This window comes from Syngnathus leptorhynchus, chromosome 15, assembly GCF_054491065.1.
Source record: "Syngnathus leptorhynchus isolate UIUO chromosome 15, UIUO_Slep, whole genome shotgun sequence".
NCBI lineage: Eukaryota > Metazoa > Chordata > Actinopteri > Syngnathiformes > Syngnathidae > Syngnathus > Syngnathus leptorhynchus.
The window spans coordinates 8,305,305-8,331,184 of record NC_141209.1 but is presented as its reverse complement, the minus strand read 5'-3'; the positions used below and the strand labels follow the sequence as shown (position 1 = coordinate 8,331,184).

Below are 25,880 nucleotides of genomic sequence, written 5' to 3'. Positions count from 1 at the left end.
CGCCGCTCTATTGGAGTTTTATCACAGGGCATAACCTTGCAAGTTTTGAGGAAGAGTGCAATTGACACACTAAACTTCAAACTTTGAGTTCCGATAATGATCTAAAAACGAGCGCGGCTTTTCCCATTTATATTTTGTTCAGCGTTTCCAGTACATAGAAAATGACAATTTCTGAAACATATTGATTAATTCGTGTCAATTTGGTATTATTGGTAAATGTTTACTCATGTTTTCCAGAAATGATTTTGGAATTAATGGTGCAGTCAAGCGTGAAAATGAAATGAAACGCTGTTACAGTGGTGCTACCTGCTGGTCATACCTGATCATTGCTTGTAAAGCCTTTGTGCATGACGTAGTAGAGATGCACCAGGAAGTCAGCGTTTGGGAGGACATCCTGGTTTCTGGTCATCATCTCACAGATCAATTTATAGGCCTGCAGTTTGCCGGCTTTGTATTCTGCTGGTAGCATGGTGGCCTGTGTGAGATAGGGCCAAGAAAAGTGTATTGAGAAAAATATGCACCAGTCAAATCGCTTATACTTTTCACATTTGCGTCATTTTTTTTTCCTTATTTGAATTTACCAACGCTGACAATTTCCAGTCTTTGTCAAATTACAAAATTGTTAATTAAAATAGATTTTCCTGACATAGTTAAATATAGTATAAGAGCTGTATCAAATAATGTGCCTTTATAAAAATTAGAATGACTATATGCGGACAAAATTGTTGGTCACCAAATGTCGTGAACACAAATTTGCAGAAAATGAACTAATCATTGTTTAAATCAAAAAGAATTATTGCGGGCCAGGACAAAATTTGATCGCCTTAATTCTTTAAAAGACGACAGCAGCATAGTTCAGTGCTTTGTTCGTCGCCATTTTGGGTTGTTTTTAATCGGTCTCTTCTGGGTTACGATTCTACACACACAAAAAAAAAAAATAGGACCTGCAACTGAGCTTGAGCTTTCTGATACTAAGCAGAACATTTTGCTCCAGAATTTTCCCTTATTTGTACAAGGACAAATCTGCTTTTTCAATATGCACTATCCAGGGTACAAACAGTTTGTTGAAGTACTATTATCGTATCGGACGTCATTTAATTGCACTGTTGGTGAATCTGTTTTATAAACTCAAAACATAGTGATGCACTTTTATTTTTTTTTCCATTAGGAGTAATGTTAAATGCTGTTGTCAGAGGTCACGTGTTGTTGGTACCCTGAAGAGCCAGGAGGCGAGCATACGAAGGGGAGGAATGAATACAGGTTGGGGAGGAGAAGACTGGTTGTCCACACTGATACCAAGGTTATCTCGAATCTAGAAGCACAAATGTAACAGCGAGCAGTCAAAACAACCAAAGTCATTTTTGTAGGAAATGGTGGTTTGTGATGAAGTTAGGAATTTGGAATGACATGAAAGTTTGATTTACCTTAGCAAGTTTTTGCCACAGTTCATAAAGATGAGAAAACACTTTGGCATGGATTTTGGGGCATCTGATGTTGTTGACATCTCCAAGAATACCCAAAATTCTCCTCCATAGGACAAAGGCTGAATCAGCATGCCAGCCCGTCAGGGTCCCACCCGCAATTATGCTGACATCATCAGTCAGACACTCGCTGCTGTCTGCATGGTAGAAAAGCAGAGCGGAAATATGAAAGTTTGGATTTGATGAATAACTTCATTTCGTCAGCAACCGGATTTGTTGCCGTGACTGTCGCAGAATGAGTCAAAATGCTTTTCAATGAGATGTAGAATTTAATCAATTAGTGCTGGATGACATTTAAAGAAGCAATTTGCAATCTAGTACATTTGTACAAATTTGTAATTGAAGGATTATCATGCCACTAGTTGATTAAATCCTTGTCCTCCGAAGAGCTGTGTACTTTTGGTCACATGCAACAGCCAAATTGTGGATTTGTAGGAAGACAGCGCCATCTAGTGGGCAAAAGAGCAATGGCAAAGAGAGTGATCAGATGGCGGGAAACAGAAAATTTACTGGGTAAAATGACGCAGTGTAATTTATAGAGATTCATAATTGAAATCCAGTGAAGCAACAAAAGTGCAAATATATAGACATGTAAAAATGTGAAGTCAAGGTTGAGGCTAAAAATCAAGAGCGCATGAGTAGCAGCTATGGAGCAGTACCCAAGTGGTGTGGCATATGTAAGACAGACTGATGAATGCTGTCATCCAGGGGGCAATCCTGCGGGCACTCAGTGTGCACCACGAGGGCTGGGGAGGCGGGGGGGTTCTGAGGATAGTGGTAGTGGTTGTGGTGTTGGGGTGAGGGTGAAGAGTGGGGAGACAGAGTACACTCAGGACCTATGAACAAGGGACAGGAATAAAAAATGGGTTTGGGGAGGGGAGAGGAATGACAAAGACAACAACGTCATGATGATCACAAACAAAAGTCACAACAGTGCGTACGTGTGGAAAGGTCAGGGAGGATTCTCACTGACTTTCTTTACTTTGTCTTCCATTCATGCTACAAAAATACTCACCTAAATGTTTATAAGGAAGCGGAAAACCTATTGTACTAGATCCACCTTCTGAATGAGTCCTAAATTCATGAATGTGGATGAGCTGGTACGGTATGTGATTTGTCACCTGCTAGAGCCTCATGGTGACTCAGCAGCAGACTCCCCCGGCTCTGCGGGTCAGAGGTCACGTCCATGTGGGCTGACTGGGTGGACTGATTGTCAGTGTCCTCGTCAAAAACCTGCCAGGTGACCTCAGCTTCATTCAAGTAGCCATTTGACGTCTCGCTGCTAATACTTTCACCTGGGAAAGGAAGAGAATGGGATGTTGTACAGAAAATAGAACATAATAACAATTTTGAATTCAGATTTATACAGGAAAGACTTGATTCTAACTTTTCTCTCTGAGCTTTGCCCTTGTGTAGTGATGGTAGCCTTCAGCTATATTTTCTGTCTCAGCTGGACTGCTACTATGGCGGATCAAGATCTACAAGCAGAAGAAAATTTCAACAATTTATTGGCATTATCCTTCACTCTGCTTCTAGACCAAATTTACAAATAGCTTTCTCACAACTGGCAGTTCATTGCCCTCTCGTCTCTCGGATGTTCCGCTATCAGAACCACAGGAAGTAGGTGAGGGCTCTCTCTTCTGGGCTGGAGAGTCATGTGTGAGATAAATTGAGACAAAGATTTGTATTTATTTACTTGTGCTGTCATAGTGAAATAAATCATTTTTCACAGCACTGTACCTTGTAACGTGTCCGAAAGCTGTTGCGTAATGTCTGAGGTGCTGCTACTACGTGGGAGCGGGCTTTCTCCTCCTCCTAATTCTTCCCCACATTCTGACAGCTGACATTCCTCTACATCTGCTCAAAAGGGCAAAAAAAACCACACACAATATAAAACAACGATGACACGTTCAATCAATCTGTATACAAATCCAGACATGTGACAATAATGAGCAAACTTGCATGCACACATGCAGTGGTAATGGAGACACAAGTCCAAGTTTTTTTTTTCCCCAACAGGAGAATTTGTGGAAAAACCTCTGCACCAGGTACAGAAGACAGTTTGTGATGGGACGACAGGTGAATGATATAGTTAGGGCGGAGGCCGCAAGCACACAGATACAGCACATTCAACCTCTGCAAAAAGCACTTTACCTGAAAGTCTGTGAGAGCAAGCAGAGTTACCAGAAGAGATACCAGGCAAGAAAGAGCTCACAGTGTGGAGCAGCGTAGGAACGCTTTTAGCAGTGGGCAAAGCCTCGCATAGGTGAACACAGTTGCTGATGGACTGGCTTCGTTTAGCTTCCATCAGCGAAAGAGAGAACAGATTGTGAAAAACAGGAAGGAATAAAGAGAATACATTTAAAAATAGTAGAGTACAGCATGGGGGGGGGGGGGACCGCTTAACACGATGAATATGTTTATTAAAGACCCCTTGATCATGATTGTAATGCTCTGAAGTTCACGCAAAGTTATTTGGATTTTGTATTTGAATACTGCCATTTTTTTTTGGACAATTGTCAGTGATAAGACACTTCAAGCCTAATTTGAATGTGAGCAATGAAATCTCTTTCAATACACTTTAATTCCTCCTTTTCAGTGGGAGAAGCATTGTGTCTGCTACAGCTCGCCACTATTTGCTATGAATGGATATTAATGAGCATTATTTACACTTATTGAAACGATCGAAAACTGTCACGCAATTAAGTGTAGACCTTCTTTGGCGGAGTGGAGAGAAGCACTGATGGGGTCTTTGAAGTCACTGAGGAAGAAATCCAATTGGGCCCAAACAAGGGAGAAAGATTTGATGGAAGTTGTGTTTTATATACAGAATTATCGGGACATACAAACGCACACATGCACACACTCACACAAAGGCACAGACACACTTTAAGGATTTTTTTCCCCTCAGGCTGAAATGTTGCTCCTTGTTCACTGAGCTCGTCATTTCAGAGCATTAGAGATAATTGCGGAAAAGAAGTGGTATTGTCTCTCTTTTATCTTTCTCATTGAGATTCAGTCTAGACCAAAAATTCATACATACGAGACATGCATTTTACCGAGTTACGTTTGTCAACTTATAATTAGCCTGCCACATCACCATCAGATAAGGGCCATTGCTGCGTCTGGACTGAGCTTGTAACAATGGGCGCCCTAAGCCAGCCTTTGACATACTGTCAAGACATGGAAATGGAGTCAGTGTGCGATGACATGTGGGTGGGGTGGGCGGGGGGGACAATAGGGACCATCTGTTGGAGCTTTCTGTTATTGCTGTTTGGCCTTTCAGTAGCACCTGGGCTGGTGTATACATGGACTTGTCACATAGAACTCAACACGGTCAATGCATTTGAGAGCATTAGAAGCAAGCTTAGTAGCATTGGCTTCTTACAGAAGGGGAGAAGATCAAGAAAATAGAAAGAAAATCTAGTATGTCCTCAGACAGTCATAATTGTGGCTACAATTCTAGCTCTAGGACTGCAAATAGATTTGATATGTTTATAAATCATTTGAGTGACCTGCTTTAATTAAAGGTGGATCGTGTTTTATTTTATACAAACAAATTTGCCCCTACCAGAAGCTTTCTGTCGCACAATGTTGCGGGCCTTCTCCACACCAGGAGCACCCGATGTGGTGGCAGAGCGAATCCTCATTGGCTCCTGAACTCCAGTCCCAGCCACGTCTCCCTGGTTCCTCCAACTTAGTGAAAAGGAACGTGCTACTGCAGCTGCTTTCTGAGAGTCCTGAATCACTCCTGTAAAAAAAAAAAAACATTTATCTGTTTCAGTATTTTTTGCTAATCATCAGTTTTCAATACATTTCCTCATCGAATTATTATTTTATTTTTACGATGTTCCTCACCACGTGCTCGCTGCCTCTTCTCCTTCTGTTCACTGAGTTTATCCAGTGGCAGGTTGGCCATGTCAAGGCCGTAAACGGTGCGGGCCAGAACAGCCGTCAAGGAGTCCATGATGCTGGCCCATTCTATCACCAGCTCCTCCCAGTAAGTCAGAGACGACAGCACTGTAAGCAGCTCATCCCACAGCTCCCGGGAGATGTACACACACAAGTTGGCTCGCACCCACGCCACAATGATGGTCTGAACGCAACATAGGAACAAAGATACACTTCAAACACTAGATGCAAAGTAAATGTCACAAAAGAAACCACCTGTAGTTTGTAATGTCACAAGAAATAACTTTGCTTTTTTTCCCTCTGACCTACAAAAAATAAAATAATAAAAATCAATCAATCAATAAATCAATCAATAAATCAACAAACAAACAAACAAACAAATAAATAAATAAATAAATAAATACATACATACATTAAAATAAAATATTAAAACCTTGGAGAGCAGACGTACCCGAAAAAGGATGGATGCCAAACTTTCAGCAAAGCTGTCTTTTCTTTGGTTTTCTGATGGCCTCTTCATCACCGCTTCGGTGATCCTCAGTAGGACCTGCAACATCTGCTCCCTGCAGACAATAAAAAAAGAAAAATAAGTGGAGTGAAAAAAGAAAAAAAAGAAATGTATCAACTAGGCAACAAAATATATACTGACCAGGTCTGTGTGTCCATTGTGTGTTCCATGATCATATGTCGGTAGATGCTCAGGACACACTTGCACACCTCCACCTGATTCTCTAGGAGCTTGGGTACATCATGGCATGGCTCAAGTAGGAACACATTCGAAGAGTTTGTCAGAAACACCTACAATTGTAGAGACATATGAATCCAGTAATCTAGTAGTGATAGACATGATCGAAGTGATGAAAAGCAAACAGACTTGTAGTGTGGGTTGGATGCCCGCCTTGATGTCCCTGTTCTTCTCCTCCGTGAGAAAACCTCTACTGATTGCGCTGCTGAAAGAGTAGGTCCTTCCCCAACTTGACGATCGCTTGTGGCCGTGACGCTCAAGTATCTGTTAAAAGAAACCACCAGTCAAATTCTCGACAAAGATGCTAACCAGTGCACCACAGTATACTAATCTAATGATTTTTCAAATTGTATTCCAATTTTCAAAATATGTATGCCAATACCTGTGCTTGCATATTATTATTCTCTGTGCTGAGTATCTGTTCAGTGCTATCATCCACTTCATCTTGTTGTGCAGTTTTATCTGGCTCTGTCATGAAGCTGGGCTTCTCCTGCAGTATCCACGTTCGGTACACTTTGATCACCTTCCTTGTTGCCGATGCCTCGCAGGAAGGTAACAGGAAAGCCTTAGGAAAGGAGAACACAATTTGTCACGCTGCTGCTTAATGGCGTTAGCTAGACGCAACAAACAGCCAGCAGAGGGCAACATAATCCGTTTAATTCCAGGCTAATCACTTTGATCATGCACATTGAATAAGGAAGAGTGCTATAAATACCTGGTGGAAGACCTCGTTGACAAAATTCACATTGTCCCTGGTAGATAGTAAGATGGCATGCACCATGTCATAGACGTACTGGTGCTCCTCCTCAATGCTACATAAACTGGAATCACTGGACCGTCGATTTGACAGTGTGCTGCTGTTGGAGTGGCTCTTGTCAGGCTCTCCCGTGGGCCCGTTTGTGTCCCCATCGGATGTCTTCTCCTTTTCTTTTTCCTGGCTGCTACTGCCTGCAGTGACAGTCTGAACAGGCCATAATTGTCAGATACAGTACATAACCTGCTGTATACCTACTGTCCACCTGATGAAATTTGGTCATCTGTATATAGCAAGTTTATTCTTGTGTTCTTTATTCTAAGTAAACACATTGCCCAATTCAAAGGACACTTTAAAAATTTTACACTACAAAATTATAGTAATTGAAATCTTTTGCTTGTCTGTTTTCAGCTATATAGTCTAAATCTTATTTATTTATTTTTCTTTCCAGAATATTATTGTAGAAACTGCTTTCATTTCCAAAATTATCTTCCTAAACTAAAGCGACCATGTTAAGAATTCTGATGTATAAAAGGGGTAGAAAAAAAAACAAGCAATAGCTTCTCCTTTTTTGAACATGTTGATTTGATTGCCTTATTGGCATGGCATGAAATTATGTGAAAATGTGAAAAAGTGATTTTGTGTTTGGTCGATCTTATGTTCAGAAATAAACTTCAACGTGATTTACAAAATAATTGGTCAAGTGGGATCATACGAGAACTCTTTTCCCAATACTTACTAGTTAGCAGACTACTTCCTGGTCTATGGTAATATGAACACAATATAAAAGCACTTTAGAGTGCTTTTAAAATGGCGACGACAACAACCGCGGAGCCAACATTCACAGTTGCGCAATTCCCACCTGGATGAGTTTAGGAAGGACTTCAGGGCCATTCTTTGTATTCGGCGCTGTTGCAGTGCTGCTGATATACTTCTTCTTGAGGAAAAAGGTGACCAGCCAGGTAATGAAAGCTACACGAGGAGCCAGATACTGGTCTCTAGTGCAGAAGGTGCTCTCGTTGTTCCTTGTCACTGGCACGTACAAGGGTTTTGGTCGAAGATGTGGGAGTTCTAAGAATAAAAGTATTTGAACCCGCAACGTCTCATGCCTCCATCCAGAAGACAGTAATGACATATTCACTCGATGTAATAAACACTGCCTTACCTAACAAAGGCTTGTAGAGATTTGTGAGTTTGGTGAAGGAGGGGAATAGATGTGGAAGGTAGTACTTCTTGAACAAGCTGAAGAGAAACCTGAAGCCTGTCTCCTGGTTTTCTTTGTTTCTCCACTCTAAACTGGATGCCTGGCAAGTTTAGACAGAACAAAGACTGACAAGGTCAGACTGACAATCATTCAGTCTGTCTTCGCTTATTGTTTGTTACATAAAAGACTAACGCTTGCAAAGGAGACATAATGTTGTCTTGTTGGAAATGGAATGATTGCATTCACACTGTACACACTTAACAACTGCCATGTTTGTTTTCTTATTATTATCAGCAAACTAGAAGATGTACCACTTGAAGAAAATGCTCCGGATGTCACCCGCACAAAATCTTATTATTGCAGTTGGGATGTTTGCATCAACCGTATTTTCCGGACTATAAGGCGCACCTAAAAAACAAAAATTTTCTCAATAGCCGACAGTGCGCCTTATAGTCCGGTGCGCCTTATATATGGACCAAATCCTAAATTTAAACTGGCCCGAAGCATTGTGTCATGAAATCAATTATAAGTGGCTCGCTGAAGACTATGAATCATAAATCAAAAAGACTATCCAGACTATTTGTTGTTATTATAAAGTAATTTGTTGCGTCTGAAGTTGAAATAAAAAAGGTAAAATGGAGAATGATTTAATTAGGATTAAAAATCTGACATGATGCATTAATGGTGCGCCTTATAGTTTGGTGCGCCTTATATACGGACAAAGTTTTGAAATGGGCCATTCAGTGAAGGTGCACCTTATAGTCTGGAAAATACAGTAAATCAAGATTGAAAACGATTTTGTGAATAATCAATAATACCTTCTCGCAAAAATATATCCACTTTGGGTGAGATGTGGGCAAATGGCAACTTGTCTCATTTCCCTTGTGACAGTATCAATTACCTGGATAACCATGAACTTGAGAAGAGTTTCGAGGACGTAACAAGTCTGGTCATCTGCTACCTTCTCGCCTGCCACAGCTGGAACAAGCGGGGTGATTTCTTCAGGCACCACCTTAGCTGTTCACACAGAGAAACACCATGCTCCAGTTTAAAGCAAGAACTAGCTGGTAAAAAAAAAAAAAGCACATACAACATTGTGTCCTTTTCTTGCTTACCGTCGGGTGGGTTGGAGTAAGGGTTGTAAATGATGGTGTCAAGGGTGCGAGGCCCCCTGGATGAGGGCACTGCAGGGAAACCTGGCACCAGACAGGCATAGATAAGGAACTGCTCTTCAGCACAATTGTCCCTCAAGGCTTGCAGCCACAGCAGGAAGAGACGGATACCGTCACATCGGATCTATGCAAAAAAAGAAGATGCAAAAGAGGAGCTAGCGTGCACAGAGTGAGTATAAGCAAAAAAAAATATGTGAGAATGTCCATAGAGCACATAAAGCAGTGGATTTAGTTGTGTCTGAAACATATCTAAAACAATTTCAAGCGGCATCAACAGAGGTCTTATTTTTCTATTATTGTCACCTTGAAAGAATTTCCAGTGTGTAGTAGCTTTTTCAGAATAGAACCTGGAAAAAAAAAAGCGACAAATGGTAAGCACACCTGATAATTTTAATCCCAACAGACATTTATAACAAACACAATAAAGTGGGCAGCTATGGGCGACATCTCCATTAAGGCAGATTGACCTTGATGGGGGTCTTGAGAGAATTGCAGGGATGTCACATTTTGCGGAGAAAAGTGAACATTTGTTGCCAGTGACACGAAGCTGTCTCGTGCAATCAAATAAGATTGAGATTTGATTGCTAAATGACCCGCGTTGAGTGAGTGAGTGAGTGAGTGAGTGAGTGAGTGAGTGAGTGAGTGAGTGAGTGAGTGAGTGAGTGAGTGAGAGTGTGTGTGTGTGTGTGTGTGTGTGTGTGTGTGTGTGTGTGTGTGTGTGTGTGTGTGTGTGTGTGTTGGGGCATGCTCTCAAAATAAATGCAGACTGACATACAGGGCCAAGAATTTACTTCAGTGAAATTGTGTTCGGGGTAAAGAATAACGTTTAAGGTGACTCATGATTTCTTTGATTTGATGGGTCAATGATTGAATGAGTTCTAGACTAGACGACTTTAGGGCAAGGCATTAGCAGCTGTAATATAAAACACATTTATGACTAATTAATTTGTCTTTGTTGTGCAAAATAAGACATCTCGGATGATACGGGAGCAAAGTGATAAAAAAAATGAGCTATAAATCTGAATGATATATTTAGCCGTAACAAAAAAAACATGTGACAATCCATTTGTGGGGGGAAAAAAAATGAGTGGCACATACCTATACTGTGAAACTGCCACCGGTTGTAAATTTTCTCTGGCAGAAATTGCAGGATTTTCTGTTGAAAACAAATAATGTGAAGTTAGCCATGAGCTAAATAAATATTTCTCAATCACATGAACACAATGACGATAATTTATGAAAAACTCATGAAACACATGAAACAATTTAACCAATTAGCGGTGATTTGGTAAGCAAACTCTAAGGGAAGAGCTATACAGGCCACAACGGAGCTAAATTGCTTTTAAATATTAAAGAAAGCAAAACAAACCATCATCTCCTATAGTTGGAAATGCATGAACTGAGATGATTTTCTTTGTTTTAGCTACTATTACGGTACTACTATACTAATAATGCTAATCGTAACGCGTACAAATAACAAAAACGATAAAGGGCCATTTAACAAGGAGAACAAAGACCACAAAATACAGAGAAACTAAAAATAATGATAGTCTATGAAGAACGTTGCAGCAATCAATATGGTTGGTGGGCGAGGTTATGAATATGGATGGAAGCAATATTTTTTTTTTTTCCATTCTCAAAAATGAATGAGATCCAATACCATTGCTCGATTACTGCCTGTCTATATGAATGTGCACGTAATTAACCTTGACGTACATAGAATCTTTTATTATTTCGATGTTAACATACCTTCGATTCACTGATTGCAAGTCAAGAGATCGCTCATTGTTGGTGATTGATTTGGTTTATCAACAACTTCCTTTTCTTGTCATCCTTCATCTTTAACTTTCCCTTCTTGTCCTCTGAACTAAATCCCTTTCATTATCAGTGACAGGCGAGATACTGAAAGACATATAGCCGCACCTCACTTTGGATCCGGTGTGGGATTATTTAGATCTGTGTTGGCCTCACTCGGTCTGTCTCCTTGGGATGGCAGGCATATTATCCGAGGCTGTATGTAACCCAGCAGGGTAGCATGGTTAAGCCTTCCCCAATGCGGATGTGTGTGCACACTGGCAGACACAATAACACACCCTTTTCTCTCGCGTACAGAGCATCAGGAAAGGAGAGTTGGAACGAGATGAAGAAGCTGGTGCCGAAAGACTCCCCGTGGAGCCGGAATGGTGCTTCCTACCAATGAGGAATTTACTGGTGGATTCAAGGCGAAGGCAGACTCCTCTGTACTGAAGGTTGGCAGAGTCACTATAATCTGCAGCCATAGGCCAGCATCAAAATGGGAGCATTACTGTGCTGCAACTACAGCCTTAGCACATTTACATGATCCGCGCTTAGGTTTCTAGCTGCAGGACCTGAACATGGTGCAGAATATACTTCTCTTAGAGGTGGTTCACGAGGGCTTTTTGACAAACACAGATTCTTAGACCGACAGCTCATTAGCAATTTTCCAACATATATTGATAATACAACAAACGTTCCAAGTTACAAAACGTTGGAAAAGTTTTTTTTTTTAAATTAAGGTATTTGTGCAGTAAATATCAACACATATTAGCACAATGTTCTCTTTTATAATTAGGAGTTTGGAAAAGGTTATGACGTGAAAACCAAAACAGCAGATGAATTGCAACAATAAAATCCGAAGTAGAGTGCATTCTCATTTCTAACCACTAGATGGTAGCATCGCCACACAATTAAACTTATGCCTATGGCTTGCTACTCTACTGAGTTCATTTGTGGTTCCGCTTGTGCAGCAGCATCTCAGTGTTATCTGTATCATCATCATAATTTCCCCTTTTGTAAACAATAGAAACAAGGAGGCATTGAACAGAAAACTGAAACACAAATGTCAATAAAAGCTCGCTCAGCACGAAGATAATTCAGATACCGTCTAAAGGCTGAACATACAAGAGAATCAATTCATCAATTGTATGGTATTAATTCACTAAATACCGGCAATCAAGTTAAGCAATGTTGATAGTGATAGAAATATTATTATGCTTTTCTCTTAAAATTTTAATAATTCATCTAAATCCCCTATGAACTATGACTACAACCAGTTATCAAGAATATGTACCGTATTTTCCGGACTATAAGGCGGACCGGACTATAAGGCGCACCTTCAATGAATGGCCCATTTTAAAACTTTGTCCTTATATAAAGGCACACCGGACTATAAAGCGCACCATTAATGCATCATGTCAAATTTTTAATCCAAATCAAATCATTCTCCATTTTATCTTTTTTATTTCAACTTCAGATGCAACAAATTACTTTATAATCACAAAATAATGATCCGTGGTCTTTTTGATTCATAGTCTTCAGCGGGCCACCTAAGATTGCTTTTATGACACAATGCTTCGGGCCAGTTTAAGTTTAGGAATTTGGTCTATATATAAGGCGCACCGGACTATAAGGCGCACTTTTGAGAAAATTTTTGTTTTTTAGGTGCGCCTTATAGTCCGTAAAATACGGTACTCGTACTAATACTCAGTGTGGAAAAAAGTGGTATCAGTGCATTCCTAATATTTATCCATGGTTGCTAGTTTGATATACAAAGCTTCCAATAACAAAATGGTTGCAAACAGAATTGTGAACACTCAGTGATGTCAATTTAGCAACTATTTTGGGGAAAAAAAAACAAAAAACCAACAGCTATTCAATCTAGACCAAGAGATTCAAAGAGAAGATGACAGGAGAAATTCAGAATGCTGAGTCAAATCCGGATGGGTCATGGTACAGTTATTTCCTGTACAAAAAATCAAGGGAAATGAATGTGCAACTTCCCTAAGGTTTTTTTTCCCCCCTATGTCCCACATTTACCGTGGCACAGGGATCGAGCTGCTTTTAGGCAGTCAGCAGATAAGGTCATGTACAGGCATATGGGAGTGTAAACACACAAGACTCTCTCAAGATTGGAGACTGGAGTTCCCTGACAGAAGAGGCTCAGACTTGTCTTGTGACTGCAAAAACAGCTGACTGGCAAAGAGTATCACAGTATTTCTTTTGATTGTGCAATTTAGTGTCTACATAGTTCAAATATACATATGCCTTTTGCATCTATTTGTTTTAACTGTAACATAAAACCAAAATCAATACAACATTTACCATCATGATGATACCCGTGTTGGCTAGCCTATCAGCAGCTCCCAGTGTTGCTAACATTAGATGTCAACCACAATGCCTGAAGCAGGGAGGGTCAAGGGTCACATCTGATTTTTGAAACAAACTGAAACAGGCTTGTTTACTTATCAAACGATAGGCATGCAAAAAAACAGGGGAAATAAAAATGTTTAGATACCACCGTGTAGAGTGCGGGTTCCTTGTGAGAGTTCCCAAGTGCTGTGACTTTAACGCAGGCGTGTACAGACAGTTTGATAAGTTTGATTTACTTGCTTATTTATTTTTTTAGTCATACTCTATTTTCATCTTTTGTCCTTAGGGATACTTTTAGTCAGACTCCTGCAGGCACCAGGTCATTTGTAGATAAAGTAAAGTCGCTCAAAATGTCAATTTGTTTACTTTTAAAGAGATCCCTACAAGTTAGCTAGTGGAACTAGCTAACATTAACTGTGGCACTGGAATACCGTAAATTTGTTGATTCCTATGCTGGCCACTGTGCAGGTGACACGCCCAAGTATTGGGACATTTTTGAGTTTGTAACTTTCTGCATATTGTTCTCTTCATCCTACTACTACCACTTATCCAGAATGTTTCTTTTTGGGGGGAATTTGTGTTACAAAATGTAAGCAAAAAAAATGCTTTTTACCACCATAGAGGACAACAGTAGGCTATTTATTAGATAACAGTAATAGAATGTGCCTTTCTGAAAATAAGCGGTTCTTTCTTTTGTAATAAACAGCCATCAGCAAACCGGCATGAAGGGTTAGCGATGTTGCTCTTTATTTACTGTGGCGTGCTTCTCTATTGAATCCACGTAAGGATTTACAATACTGTAATAAGCCAAAGTGAAATGTCACTGACTATCAATAACTCTAAAAACAACAATCAGTAAGTGGATAAAAATGCCTGACTGCATTGTCATAAACAGGTTTTTATCCATTTAAAAAAAAAAAAAAAAACCTGCTGCGCAACAAGATACCCTAAAATATGCTTTTATAGTCTTGCGCAAAAGAAATACAAGTGTGAATGAAGAGTATTACCGTATTGGCCTGAATATAAGACGACCTCGATTATAAGACGACCCCCCCCTCTTTTTCAAGACTCAAGTTTGAGAAAAGTCTAGACCCCGAATGTAAGACGACACCCCCCCCCCCTTTTCAGTTTTATTTCAATGAAAAATAAATCATCTTATATTCGGGCCAATACGGTATTACCTGTGGGTGTTGGGGTGTTCCAGCAGATTTAGCACAAAAGCCTACCACTTTCTAGACACCCATCACACAACGCTAGCCCCAAAGAAAAGGGGTCACATACTTTATTATGACATTGTGTCTATCAGATTGTAAAGGAAACATCCAAGGCGATGAGTAAGACAATTGTTGTCTCTTGCTTAATGTGGCTATGTACAATAAGTCCAGCCTAAAGTGGCTACTTAAAGCAGGCCTTACATTAAAGTACGTGACTCAGCACTATATGGTTTTGTTTTATCAGGACCAACTTCCTCCATTAATAGAGAACAAAGGCTGACATCATTTTCATGCGTCATCACGATCCATAATAGAACATTTCATCTAATATGGCGTAAAGAACATGTCCTCAATTTAGCAGATCATAGGATCAAATGATGTACAGTATTTGTCCTGTATCAGGTTTGAATGCTTATCTTCTGCGTACATGGAAAAAAAAAAAATCACTAGACATGAGCTAAAAGGGGACAAGTGAGGGTTAAGCTGCATTCAATATTTGTTCTGTTTGAAAGGCCGCATACATATGCAGCAGGCGAGAATTAACACTTTAGTCAGAGGTCAACCTGTGAGCGCACCTACAGTCGAGGAGATTATCTAGTTGTGGCAGAAGGAACATTGAAGGACAATTTACGAAGTCTGCAGAATTTTAGGCTCTGGACAAAATGTTTTTTTTTGTATTTACAACACAACCTTATTGTTTATCCAAAAGCAAAGAGCATTCCTGAGCACGTCTTCCATGAGTATAGAGAAGATGATACTACATACTCTATAACACAGGTGTCAAACCCGAGGCCCGGGGGGCAGATACGGACCGCCACATAATTTTATGTGGCCCGCAAAGACAAATTGTGCATCAAATTTATGTGTCATTACTAGAATTGCAAATTGTCTTCACTTTTAATATCTTTTTTTAAATATATATTTGACCAGTTTTTACTCATCTGATTTGAAAATGAGTTATTTGTGAGTTTGTTTTGTAGCTTTTACTGCATATAATATGAGGTGCTCATACATTTATTTTGTCAGAATGGCCCTCCGAAAGAAACTAAGACTACAATGCGGCCCGTGAAAAAAATAAGTTTAACACCCCTGCTCTATAATGATAACAATTTGGTATTGTGTCACCCTCATAGCTCTCCTTTGAACAAATGTAACTGGAGAGCTAAGTATTTGTATTGGACACTGGAGCTGTCTTTGCAGTCAAATGGAAAAACAGGGTGGAGGACTTTAACCTGCATGCCTAACATGAGTGCTCCGTCAAATAGGGGGAAAGGCCATCACACACACTCAAGCTTGGAAATGATTGAGCTCAAGAACTTCCCTTCGTCTAATGCAGCCAGTTGATTTGTTTAAACTGTTTACGGACTAAGTAACTAATATTGAGGCATCAACATATTTTAGAAATGTTTTGAAATACCAGTAAGAGAAAACAACTTACTTCAAAAATAAAGAGGACGGAGTCCAGCTCCTCCCTTTGAGACTTGATCCCTGAGGAAAAACAAGGCACATACAATAATGTAGTAAATGTTGAGGAAATTCCTGTTCGCAGTGAAAATCAATCAGGGTATGTTTTTGATCGCCGTATTTTCCGGACTATAAGGCGCACCTAAAAACCTCAAATTTTCTCAAAAGCCGACAGTGCGCCTTATAGTCAGGTGCGCCTTATATATGGACCACGCCTTATATATGGCCAAATGCGTCCCACGTGTAAATTTAAACTGGCCCGAAGCATTGTGTAAAATCAATCATAAGTGGCCCGCTGAAGACTATGAATCATGAATCAAACAAACTATTGATCATTATTTTGTGATTATAAAGTAATTTGTTGCGTCTGAAGTTGAAATATAAAAGATAAAATGGAGAATGATTTGATTTGGATTAAAAATCTGACATGATGCAACCTGGCCTGTTTACTGCAGTCACATACACCAATATCACCCTTCTTATTCATACAACAATAAAACAAACCTAATACATCTAATAAAAAATGCATTCAACTTTCATAAAATTGATAATTTGTTATCATTTTAATCTTTAACTTTAAAAAATTTACTGAGCTATCTGAACATTTTGTTTTGTACTTATTAAAGTCAGCTTTACATGTTTATTTGGTGTGTTGTGTGATATTAACATGATTGATATATTGTTATTGATTTCACTATTTCAAGTTATTATATTGTGATTGCATTAATGGTGCACCTTATAGTCCGGTGCGCCTTATATATGGCCAAAGTTTTAAAATGGGCCATTTATTGAAGGTGTGCCTTATAGTCCGGTGCGCCTTATAGTCCGGAAAATACGGTAGATTGTCATAATCTAGCAAAAAAAAATTACAATGAAATACTGGTTGGAGATGAGACAAAAATGAAGTTATTTTTGGAATAGTCCATCGGATTTCTTGGAGAGTGTAAAATTGAGAAAGAAGAAAAAGGCAGAACCCACCTTTTTGTTTTAAGTTGCTTTCCAGTGTAATGAAATTTTCATGGAAGATAAAATAAATCTGTGAAACATTGCTCTCGAAGAATAGCTTCAACTCACTCTTGTCAATGTTATCTGCAAAACAAAAAAGGAGTAAATCTTAAATGCAATTTAGCAGAACATATTCGGTTTTATAAGGCCTGCAGTACACCAAGCGACATGGGCAAATATGAAACTGTCATTCCTGCTGTTTTTAGTAGAATAAACCTCCCATGTTGATAGCAGTGCAAAGGTTAGGACATTTTTCCAACCTCTGACTAAATACATTTCTCCCAAACATTACCCTGCTAACCAAAGATAGTCTCACTGTGGGGAGTAATGACAACTTAGAACATTTAACTGCTGCTAACTATCAAACCGTGACATGGTGGTGAATAATTTCTCAGGAAGGAGCCATTTTATATGCAAAGAGGTATTATGCTAATGAGTGCATCTTTAATGTTGGTTTCCCGTGAACTGCCTTTGAACTGGATATGCCAGGCAAGCAGTCCCAGTGTGCACACAGGGGCTTATTTGCAGAGGGGGTGAAGGTCATCTTCTGTCGTGAGCTGAAGCAGCCAATGATCTATTTACACACCACCCATCAGTTTACTATATCCACATTTCACTTTATGTTAACTTAGCATCCACAATCAAAATTTTTTTTTTTAAATTGACACCTTTTAGGTTTCAACCACGTTTAGTGATCCGAGAAGCTGACCGTGTGAGGAATTTATACCACCTGCATTATTGATATGCTATGTCATGCTCACACCACGATATCCAAACCCTCATTAGCAATAGCTTTGTGCTTACTGACACTGCAGGTGCTCCAAGCTAATGCCAAAATGGAGATGAGGGGAGAGCAAAGGAATCCTTCCAGGATAATATATGTTGAAATCAGACAAGGGGGGGACTCTTTTAATGAATCAACTCAGAGCGGTTCCTTGAGCTCCTTAATTAATGTGTAATTTACCAAGACATTATCCCTAAAATGTCACCACTAAGATTTTTGTTAGTTCGGTGTGAAAGGTGCTCATTTCTGGTAGATTAGCAAATGTTTAAAGAAAAGGGATATACGTTTGAGATATAATCAACCAATTGAGGGTTGGAGGCTAGAAGGGCACATTGACTAACTAAGCGAAACTAGACAAACTGGTTTTTGCTGAGCCGTGTAAAACAAACTGCCATCATCCATCACTACGAATCGGTCTATTATTCATTATATTCCTCACAGAATATTGGTGGGTTGAAAAAAATAAATACATTAGGTCCAAGCACCAGTGCCTGAATGTAAAATTAATAATACATTATTTAAAAAAAAAAAAAGAAACAAGGGCCACCGTAGATATTTAAATGAAATGATCAATTGTTCTACAGTGATTGTCGTTTTTAAGGTCATAAAGGCTGAAGTTCGTGTTTGTCATCTTTTTTTTTTTTTTTTTTTTTTTTACTGTTCTGTACTGTAGTTCTCCTTTCTGCCGCAAACCAAGCCAAGCAGAACTGCTCCATACACTAAGTGGAGGAACAAACTCTTAACAGATTATATTACCTGCATTGTAAGCCAAAAAGATGATAAGAGGCTGAAGTTATTCTCAAGTCCATGTTGACTTTCACAAAAGGGCAGAGTGAGAAGTGATCTCAGCCTTCACTTGAGCCTCACAGAGGACCTTGTTGAGAGCTTCAGGCAGTATTGCGCTTATTGTTTCACCTTGTTGTGATTTCCTCTCAAGGCAAGCACGATCACAGCGTCACGGCGCACTTTTCAATTTAATTGGAATATTAAAGAGCAACCTTTGAAAACATGACCCTGAAATAGAAATGCACCATCTACAGATCAATGTGCAATCGTTATCATCCACGACACGGGCAATCTATGTGCATGGTTGAATTAAGTCAATTCAAAAGATTTTCTGGATTGTATACATAAGGTAATTCACTGCATGCCTTTAAAAAGTGAACAGTGCATGTAATGTTTTTACATTTTGATTTATTTTGTGCAACCGCCTGACAAAATCAAATTGAGTAAATCCAACATTTGTTTGGGTGTATGCTGATTCTGAAAGAAGGACCAGGTCTGACTCAATAAATACCAAGAACGACTTAAGTCGTCCATTATAATGAAAACATTCAGTGCTAAGGTTGAGTTATTTCGGTTAATGGTTCTAGTTTTCAGTATCTGTATTTATTTTTCTTATTTTACGATTAACAACGCCTAACTTCTTTTGAAAATATTTTTATTTCTTGCAGGTGTCCATCTTCCAATGTTTCTAAAATACAGTGGTAATACAATACTATGAGATCCTGACTTCTTTTGCCATTCTCACTCGAAAAAATTGGCCAATATTATTCACCTTCACTTTTGACCGCTTGATCTTTTTGTGATGACAGCCGGTTGGTTCCTAGATGGGTACCTCCTTTGAGTATCGCTAACTATTTTCCTAAGATAAACATTCTCACTCTGATGAGATGACAACGGCTAGGCATGCGAGTGTCTCGAGGCAACAAAGAGCCCGAGGAATAACCATTTGCCAGTCCCCGTGACTCTTCGTGCCTTGCAGTGAGACAAGCAGTGGTAGCTTTGCTGCTCTCCTGTAATTAACAACCTCAGCCAAATCCAACCAGACATGACCAGAAAATTAACATGCAGGCGCTTTCGCACTCAAGTCCCACAGATTTGCTCAGTGAGCAGGAAAACAATATGGGGCTACTCTGAAAATAGTCCTTAACCCATTGCTTGCTTTCTCTAAATGGTTTAATATGGAAAGTAAACACCAAAGAAGGATATCAGTGATGGCAAAGAGAATTTATTTGACATAGCGGTGTTGGTGAAAGTATTATTAAAAGATTGCCTTCACAAAATCAGGTGAACATTTCCTAAAACCATCATATTCTAACCCTTCAAATTGACAATAGTGCAATTTGCCCTCAGGTCAAGAGTCTGTGGCCATTGCTGGATCAAACATTTTCATTCAAAGCTCCTGTCAATAACATTATTCGCTCCACTTATTTTGGCAACGTCAACCATGTTTGCCAATCTCCATCATCCAATAAGAGTAATTCTTCATTCATTCTACATCTTTCAGTGAGGCAAGTCATCCACGTCAACGCCTTTGTAATTCCCAGATTTGATTATGGCAACACACTCCTAGATTGTCTGAAAGAAAAGCTGCTGTGTCAACTACAACTGCTCTAGATCTCAGCGGCCTGCATCATCATCAAAAAATATTGCATTGACTTCACAATACTGCTTCTGACAATTATAGCTTGTCATAACCTATTTCTTGGACCTCCGTGACACTGAAATTGGCTGTTACACTTCCTACACAATGGCAAAATTAGAATATTTGGACATGAGAAAATACAGTGTGCGAGCTATAACGCCATTTTGTCCTTGTACTGCCCATTACAGCATCACTCATCAGCGCTTCGTGTCCACACAGGAACCAGCAGCACTGGGAGGAAATCCTTCCTTTGCTAAAAAACATGGAGGAATCAGTGATGGTTGGGTGGGACTGGTGGTAACTTGTGGCGGTGGCAACGTGCAAGCTGTATCACTCAACTGCTGGACAAACAGACTAGCTTATCTTTAACTGCACACATGGAAAGTGAGACAGTATTTTTGTTTTGACCTCCACTTCAGGTTGCAATACATGACATTGAACTCAGGACAGGTGCAGGACAATAGCAGAAAAAAAAAAAAAAAAACTCATTTCAAGAATTTTGGATGTCCCTTAAAGATTGCTTTTTGTTTTTTTTTTATGAAGAGGATCCCAAAACTTTTAATTGGTGTGCCCTGGTAGAGCAAAGCATTTGTGCACCAGTAAAAAAATATATCCCCACATACTTTTAATAGTTTCCAGAATAGAATACACCCCTTGGCCTGATATTAATTGCATTTATTCTGCTCGTAATTCCCTCTAGTCAACTTTCTCCATCTTCGTATTTTCCCCAAGTACACACTGACCCACATTTGTCTGGGTTAAGGGCAAGTGTTATCGAGTCCACCATATGTTAGCAGTCTTCCTGCGTCGGTGTCCAGCTACACTGATAACATTAAATTGAATTCAAATGATTCATGTATGAGTATATACAGGGCTGCATACTTAATTTTTTGACTCAGTGGCCCCTAACCTGAAATGTTAGTGGAGCGAGTACGAAATTTAGGCATGCACATGAATCACACATTGACTTGCAAAGTAAATATTCACATTTGTTATTGTTAAATATAGATTAAATATATACTATACTATATAATGCAATGTGATGCAAAACAACATCTTTATATCTCGCCTCCACCCTTTGTCAATATAAAAAGGTTTTTTTTTTTTTAAATAATCTGTCATTGGTTCAATAGAAATTTTATTACTTGGTTATTTGGCATCAGTACCGGTGAGTATTAAAGAGTTGAGTACTTGTACTAGAATCGGTGTGGGGGGAAAAAAGGGGTGTTGACCATGATTAGTGTCAATCAGTTTGCAGTGAGAGGTCACCAAATGTGTTATGGACAATGATTCCATTTTAGATTAACTGTGATTTTTTTTTTTTTTATAGCAATGAAAAGCGTCAATCTACCTATAATAGGGGTTGTATTGTGACAGGAAAACCAATTAAATACTCTTTCATCAGATGTTAAAAGGCACATATTTAACTTTTTGGTCATATACTTGCAGTATTATTTTCAAATACTAAATGTCCAGGTGTGCAACTTGATGTCAGTTGCTGCAGGCAATAAAGATGAATTTGGTATTCTCCCTTTTTAGGTTTAAGCTTGAATTGCTTTATAATCGTGCAATTGGTGGCCATTTGACATAAATGCATGTTATTAGTAAAGACAAAGGGATGAATGGAAACAATGGTTGCAGAGGGCTTCTGGGAAACTGATGCCCTAATGATACACCGTTGGTTAGCATCGTCAGCCTCGTTAGCAAGTCAGGGGAGCTAGCAACCCACGTTGCATCACAATGGATTATTGTTACGTCAAGCACAATGCACGGACGCGAGAACAGCGTGCAAAACATGCCAGAGTACGAGTCGAGCCACTTTGGCCATGAGCGGAACCTGTCAACGGGTTTAGTCAAATGATCACAATGACAGCCAGCTTGCAAGCCTGCTTGAATGAAGGCAAGTCGGCTGGTGGCAGCCAGCTAGCCCGACTAGCCTAGCCTCGATTGGCGATGCACCATCAAAAAAAGCACGGTGTCATTTCACTCACCCAACAGTGAGCGCAGGTGCTTCAGCCGCGTCAGAACATCCTTCTTTGGGTCCAAAACTTTCTGTGTAGATTTCTTGACGTCTCCATGGCCTCGTCGAGTGAACATTCCGCTGTCAAATGCAACCTTGGAAGCCGATCACCTGTGTTGTTCTCATACACCGAGGCTCCAGTGTGGCTGTCACTTCCCTCACACCACCACTCAATGATTGCTCGGTAAACATTCGCCCAACAGCCACCAGTGGTTCTTTTCCCCTCTTTTTTTTTTTTTTTTTCTCTCTCCTGGTAGAGTGTAAACACGGAAGCGCGTCTGACAGCGAGGAGTGGTCCGACGCTTCGTCGCCTAGTAATTTATAACCTTACATTTGAATCAATATGTCGACATTTTTATTTTAAACCTAAATGTTAGATAATCTCTTCTATATTCTATTCAATATGTATTCTATTTCTATTCTATGCTATAACACTAACTTTAAACACTATCGCACAGTGAGTTGTTCATTAATTAAAACATACAAGTAGTTTAGAAGCTAGAGTCAGTCAATAACGCATAAATCTACATTTTGCAAGTCGACATAATACACAAATATGTCATATCAGCGGTTGACAACTCATGGCTCCAAAGCGCCCCCTGGTGTTTTGAAATAAAATGTTACCGTCAATGGATGAAACTCATCAGTTCATTCTTAGCATTTTTAAGGTAAATTGACATAAATGTAATTGTAAATGTTAAATTGTTAAAGTGGTAAATAAAGTGTTAAATTCATTTTTTAAAAGAGAATATGTAAAAAGATTATTACTATTGGTTATTTATTTACTGCATATGCACTTGACATCAAGATACACTACTAAATTGGGGGATGTTTTGCTTTCGTTTGAAAATTTAGGATGAACCCATGAATATTTTGGGATTTTTTACTTTTAACAATCTTCACACGGCATTACATTTCATCATAAAAGTGCCAAATTTAATCCACTGCAAAATTAGCTTTTTTATCCTATATCTAAAAAAAAGTCCAACATCTTTCTAAGCGAGACCTTTACAAGGAGGTGGCAAAATATGCACAGTCATCAGAGTACAACAGAATTTGATTTGTGATCATACACTGTATATTTCCAGAAATCTGGAGGAAATAACTCTGTATAAAATATAACCAGTGTGAAAATATGTCCACATACGCAGATGGGTAATCAGCAATTAAATACACAATGACCTTCCATTTCCATAACCAGTAAAAAATAATAATAATGCAGGAAACTGGGATAAATGGTATTTTTCTTGCTGAAATTTCTCATTTGTGCTAAAGAAAAGCAGATCTTTTTTGTAGAGATCAAATATTTTGAGTTACAGTTTGATTACAAAAATCGGTGTGCTTTTTAAATGAGATGAATTCTGATCAATGATGATGCTTAAACACTTAAATGGATTGATTCTGTACATTTCAGTCATTTGAGTGGTTGCAAATGTGTTCTTTAATATTACTGTAGCTTTGTCCCCTGTTTCAAATATATTACACAGTACTGAACCACATCCAAGGTTCATATATCAAAATCATATATATCATCAAAATAACTGCATTAAAAATATTGTCACTGATTCTTTTTTACATAAAGACAGAACAACAGTGATCCCAATAGTGAGCCCTGGGGCACACCTTTCTTGACGGGAATGAAATAAGATCCATCACGTTTCAGCAATTGTGATTTCTTCAGACAAGTAGCTTGCTCAGACACACAATAGGTTACGGAGCTTAATTGTCAAGTTTTCATAATTTACTGTATCAAGCACATAGTTAATGACAATTCAATAGTTCAGCAAGAAAATTATTAATTTGGGATCAAATTAAATTATAGTAATGAATGTTCTTTAATTATTTTCGGTCGGTTTGTTTAGTCAGAAAAATGAAAGATAATGCATTCTTTAGTTGGCGAATAAAATGAGCACACTTGATATTTATTGTATGAAATATGTTTAATCTCATCCTTTTTTATGTGAACCACGCTGGATAGGTTGAGCAATAACACTGATACATATAACCTTGAGCTATTTTTAGATACACAAATCAAATGTCCTATAACTATTGCAGAATTTATACATTATTCCTTTATTTTTATCATCCATCACTTATGCTCATATTTAAGCATCACTTGAGTCACCAATAGAGGGCGCTCAGGTCACGTGAAACGGAAAAGGGAAAGTAAACCAAACCAAACGACTGCAAAACCAACATGTCAAAAACCTAAAGAAACAATTACTTAAAATAGTCTCAGTCAATGCTGGAGGTGAAGTCTTGTGTGGCTGTAAATTATGATTGTGAGAGAAAGCAACAAGTGATTTATTCAAGTGTGCACTGGAAAATATTGATCAGTGACAATATTGTTGAAGTGATTGTGTCTCTTTTTCAAGATTGCTCAAAGAAAATGAAAGAGGGAATGACAGCTGAAGCTAAGGAAAAAAAAAAAGAGTGAAATCTGCTTTTGGCCCGCAGTTTGCTATGACACTCATTATCTGAAGTGGGCCATTCTGAGGAAGGAGTAATCACCGCCGTAATCATCGCTTAGTCTTGGCAAACCTGCCCTGTTGTTCAAGGGCGTCTTATTGCTTATTATCTGAGATAACATGAACCATCGATAATCTTTCAACAACAACAGTGAGACACAATACTCATCTGTTGTCCTCATGCACCTTGCAAGTATGTGAGGTCATATGATTATGACATTTTGGTGTTCAGACAAGTCTTTTACAAATCTCAGTTTAGTCTAGTAAGAGAAAATCTCTTTGAGAACATTTACAAAAATACTGTATGGTGGCCTTGTTCTAACTACTCACCCAAATCTAGGAGTTGGTGGTGTTTTAAAAATCTTGTGACCAAAGGGTGGCACTGCAGCATCACAAATGTAGACTGCTCTTCTCAACGGTCAGGCTGTCTATAATCCAAGGTTTGAAAAGCACTTGTCGCCTCTAAATTGTTCCTACAAAGAGCTTGGAAATACTTGACTTTTCTCCTTATGTGGTTATGGATTTCCCTTTTCTACAATTAAGTGCCATTAAAAGCTAATGTATCCAGTTTAACCACATTAAAGCAGTTGGGGGGGTGGATTGTGCCATATTTTATCCATCCATGTTTTAAAAAAGAAATCTTGCAACTTCATTGGATTATTTCAAAAAATGAAACAAAAACAAAAAAGAACAATAACAAAATAAGCAGAATGGCCGTGTTAAAGGGAAATTCCACATTTTAAAAGACCAAAAAAAGGGCACAAAATGGAAGAAATTTCATAATGATGTTGATAAAGATTCTTTAATTACATTTAGCATCCATAATATACTTCGATACATAAAACGCCTGAAATGTAGGTATCTGGATTTTCAGAGATCTGCCTTGACACGCAAAGCCCGTATTTTGATGAGAGGCAATGACATTAATATTTTCTTGTCAAATGGTTACACATCTGTGGTTTGATGTTAAACACACGCACACGCACACGCACACGCACACGCACACGCACACGCACACGCACACGCACACGCACACGCACACGCACACGCACACGCACA

At 38.9% G+C, this 25,880-nt stretch overlaps 1 protein-coding gene across 3 annotated transcripts in view; it reads right to left on the bottom strand.

Annotated features, from left to right (window-relative positions):
* ralgapa2 (Ral GTPase activating protein catalytic subunit alpha 2) overlaps nucleotides 1-22,907 on the bottom strand; it is a 66,154-nt gene extending 43,247 nt beyond the window's left edge. For all 3 annotated transcript variants that reach the window (XR_015068390.1, XM_085932836.1, XM_085932837.1), the window contains exons 1-24: nucleotides 22,325-22,907; nucleotides 17,095-17,205; nucleotides 16,091-16,140; nucleotides 10,367-10,424; nucleotides 9,572-9,615; nucleotides 9,212-9,392; nucleotides 8,998-9,113; nucleotides 8,058-8,196; nucleotides 7,755-7,963; nucleotides 6,854-7,099; nucleotides 6,521-6,703; nucleotides 6,268-6,402; nucleotides 6,043-6,191; nucleotides 5,845-5,956; nucleotides 5,340-5,577; nucleotides 5,053-5,232; nucleotides 3,222-3,338; nucleotides 3,044-3,126; nucleotides 2,869-2,959; nucleotides 2,603-2,776; nucleotides 2,141-2,317; nucleotides 1,425-1,618; nucleotides 1,214-1,312; nucleotides 320-475 (exon numbers count right to left, since the gene is read on the bottom strand). Coding sequence is in view for 2 of the 3 variants with exons in the window: in XM_085932836.1 (XP_085788962.1) it covers nucleotides 320-475; nucleotides 1,214-1,312; nucleotides 1,425-1,618; nucleotides 2,141-2,317; nucleotides 2,603-2,776; nucleotides 2,869-2,959; nucleotides 3,044-3,126; nucleotides 3,222-3,338; nucleotides 5,053-5,232; nucleotides 5,340-5,577; nucleotides 5,845-5,956; nucleotides 6,043-6,191; nucleotides 6,268-6,402; nucleotides 6,521-6,703; nucleotides 6,854-7,099; nucleotides 7,755-7,963; nucleotides 8,058-8,196; nucleotides 8,998-9,113; nucleotides 9,212-9,392; nucleotides 9,572-9,615; nucleotides 10,367-10,424; nucleotides 16,091-16,140; nucleotides 17,095-17,205; nucleotides 22,325-22,430 (3,348 nt within the window). In the remaining variant the exon portion in view is untranslated. The remainder of the gene's footprint in view (nucleotides 1-319; nucleotides 476-1,213; nucleotides 1,313-1,424; nucleotides 1,619-2,140; nucleotides 2,318-2,602; nucleotides 2,777-2,868; nucleotides 2,960-3,043; nucleotides 3,127-3,221; nucleotides 3,339-5,052; nucleotides 5,233-5,339; nucleotides 5,578-5,844; nucleotides 5,957-6,042; nucleotides 6,192-6,267; nucleotides 6,403-6,520; nucleotides 6,704-6,853; nucleotides 7,100-7,754; nucleotides 7,964-8,057; nucleotides 8,197-8,997; nucleotides 9,114-9,211; nucleotides 9,393-9,571; nucleotides 9,616-10,366; nucleotides 10,425-16,090; nucleotides 16,141-17,094; nucleotides 17,206-22,324) is intronic.
* Between the last annotated feature and the right edge of the window lie 2,973 nt (nucleotides 22,908-25,880).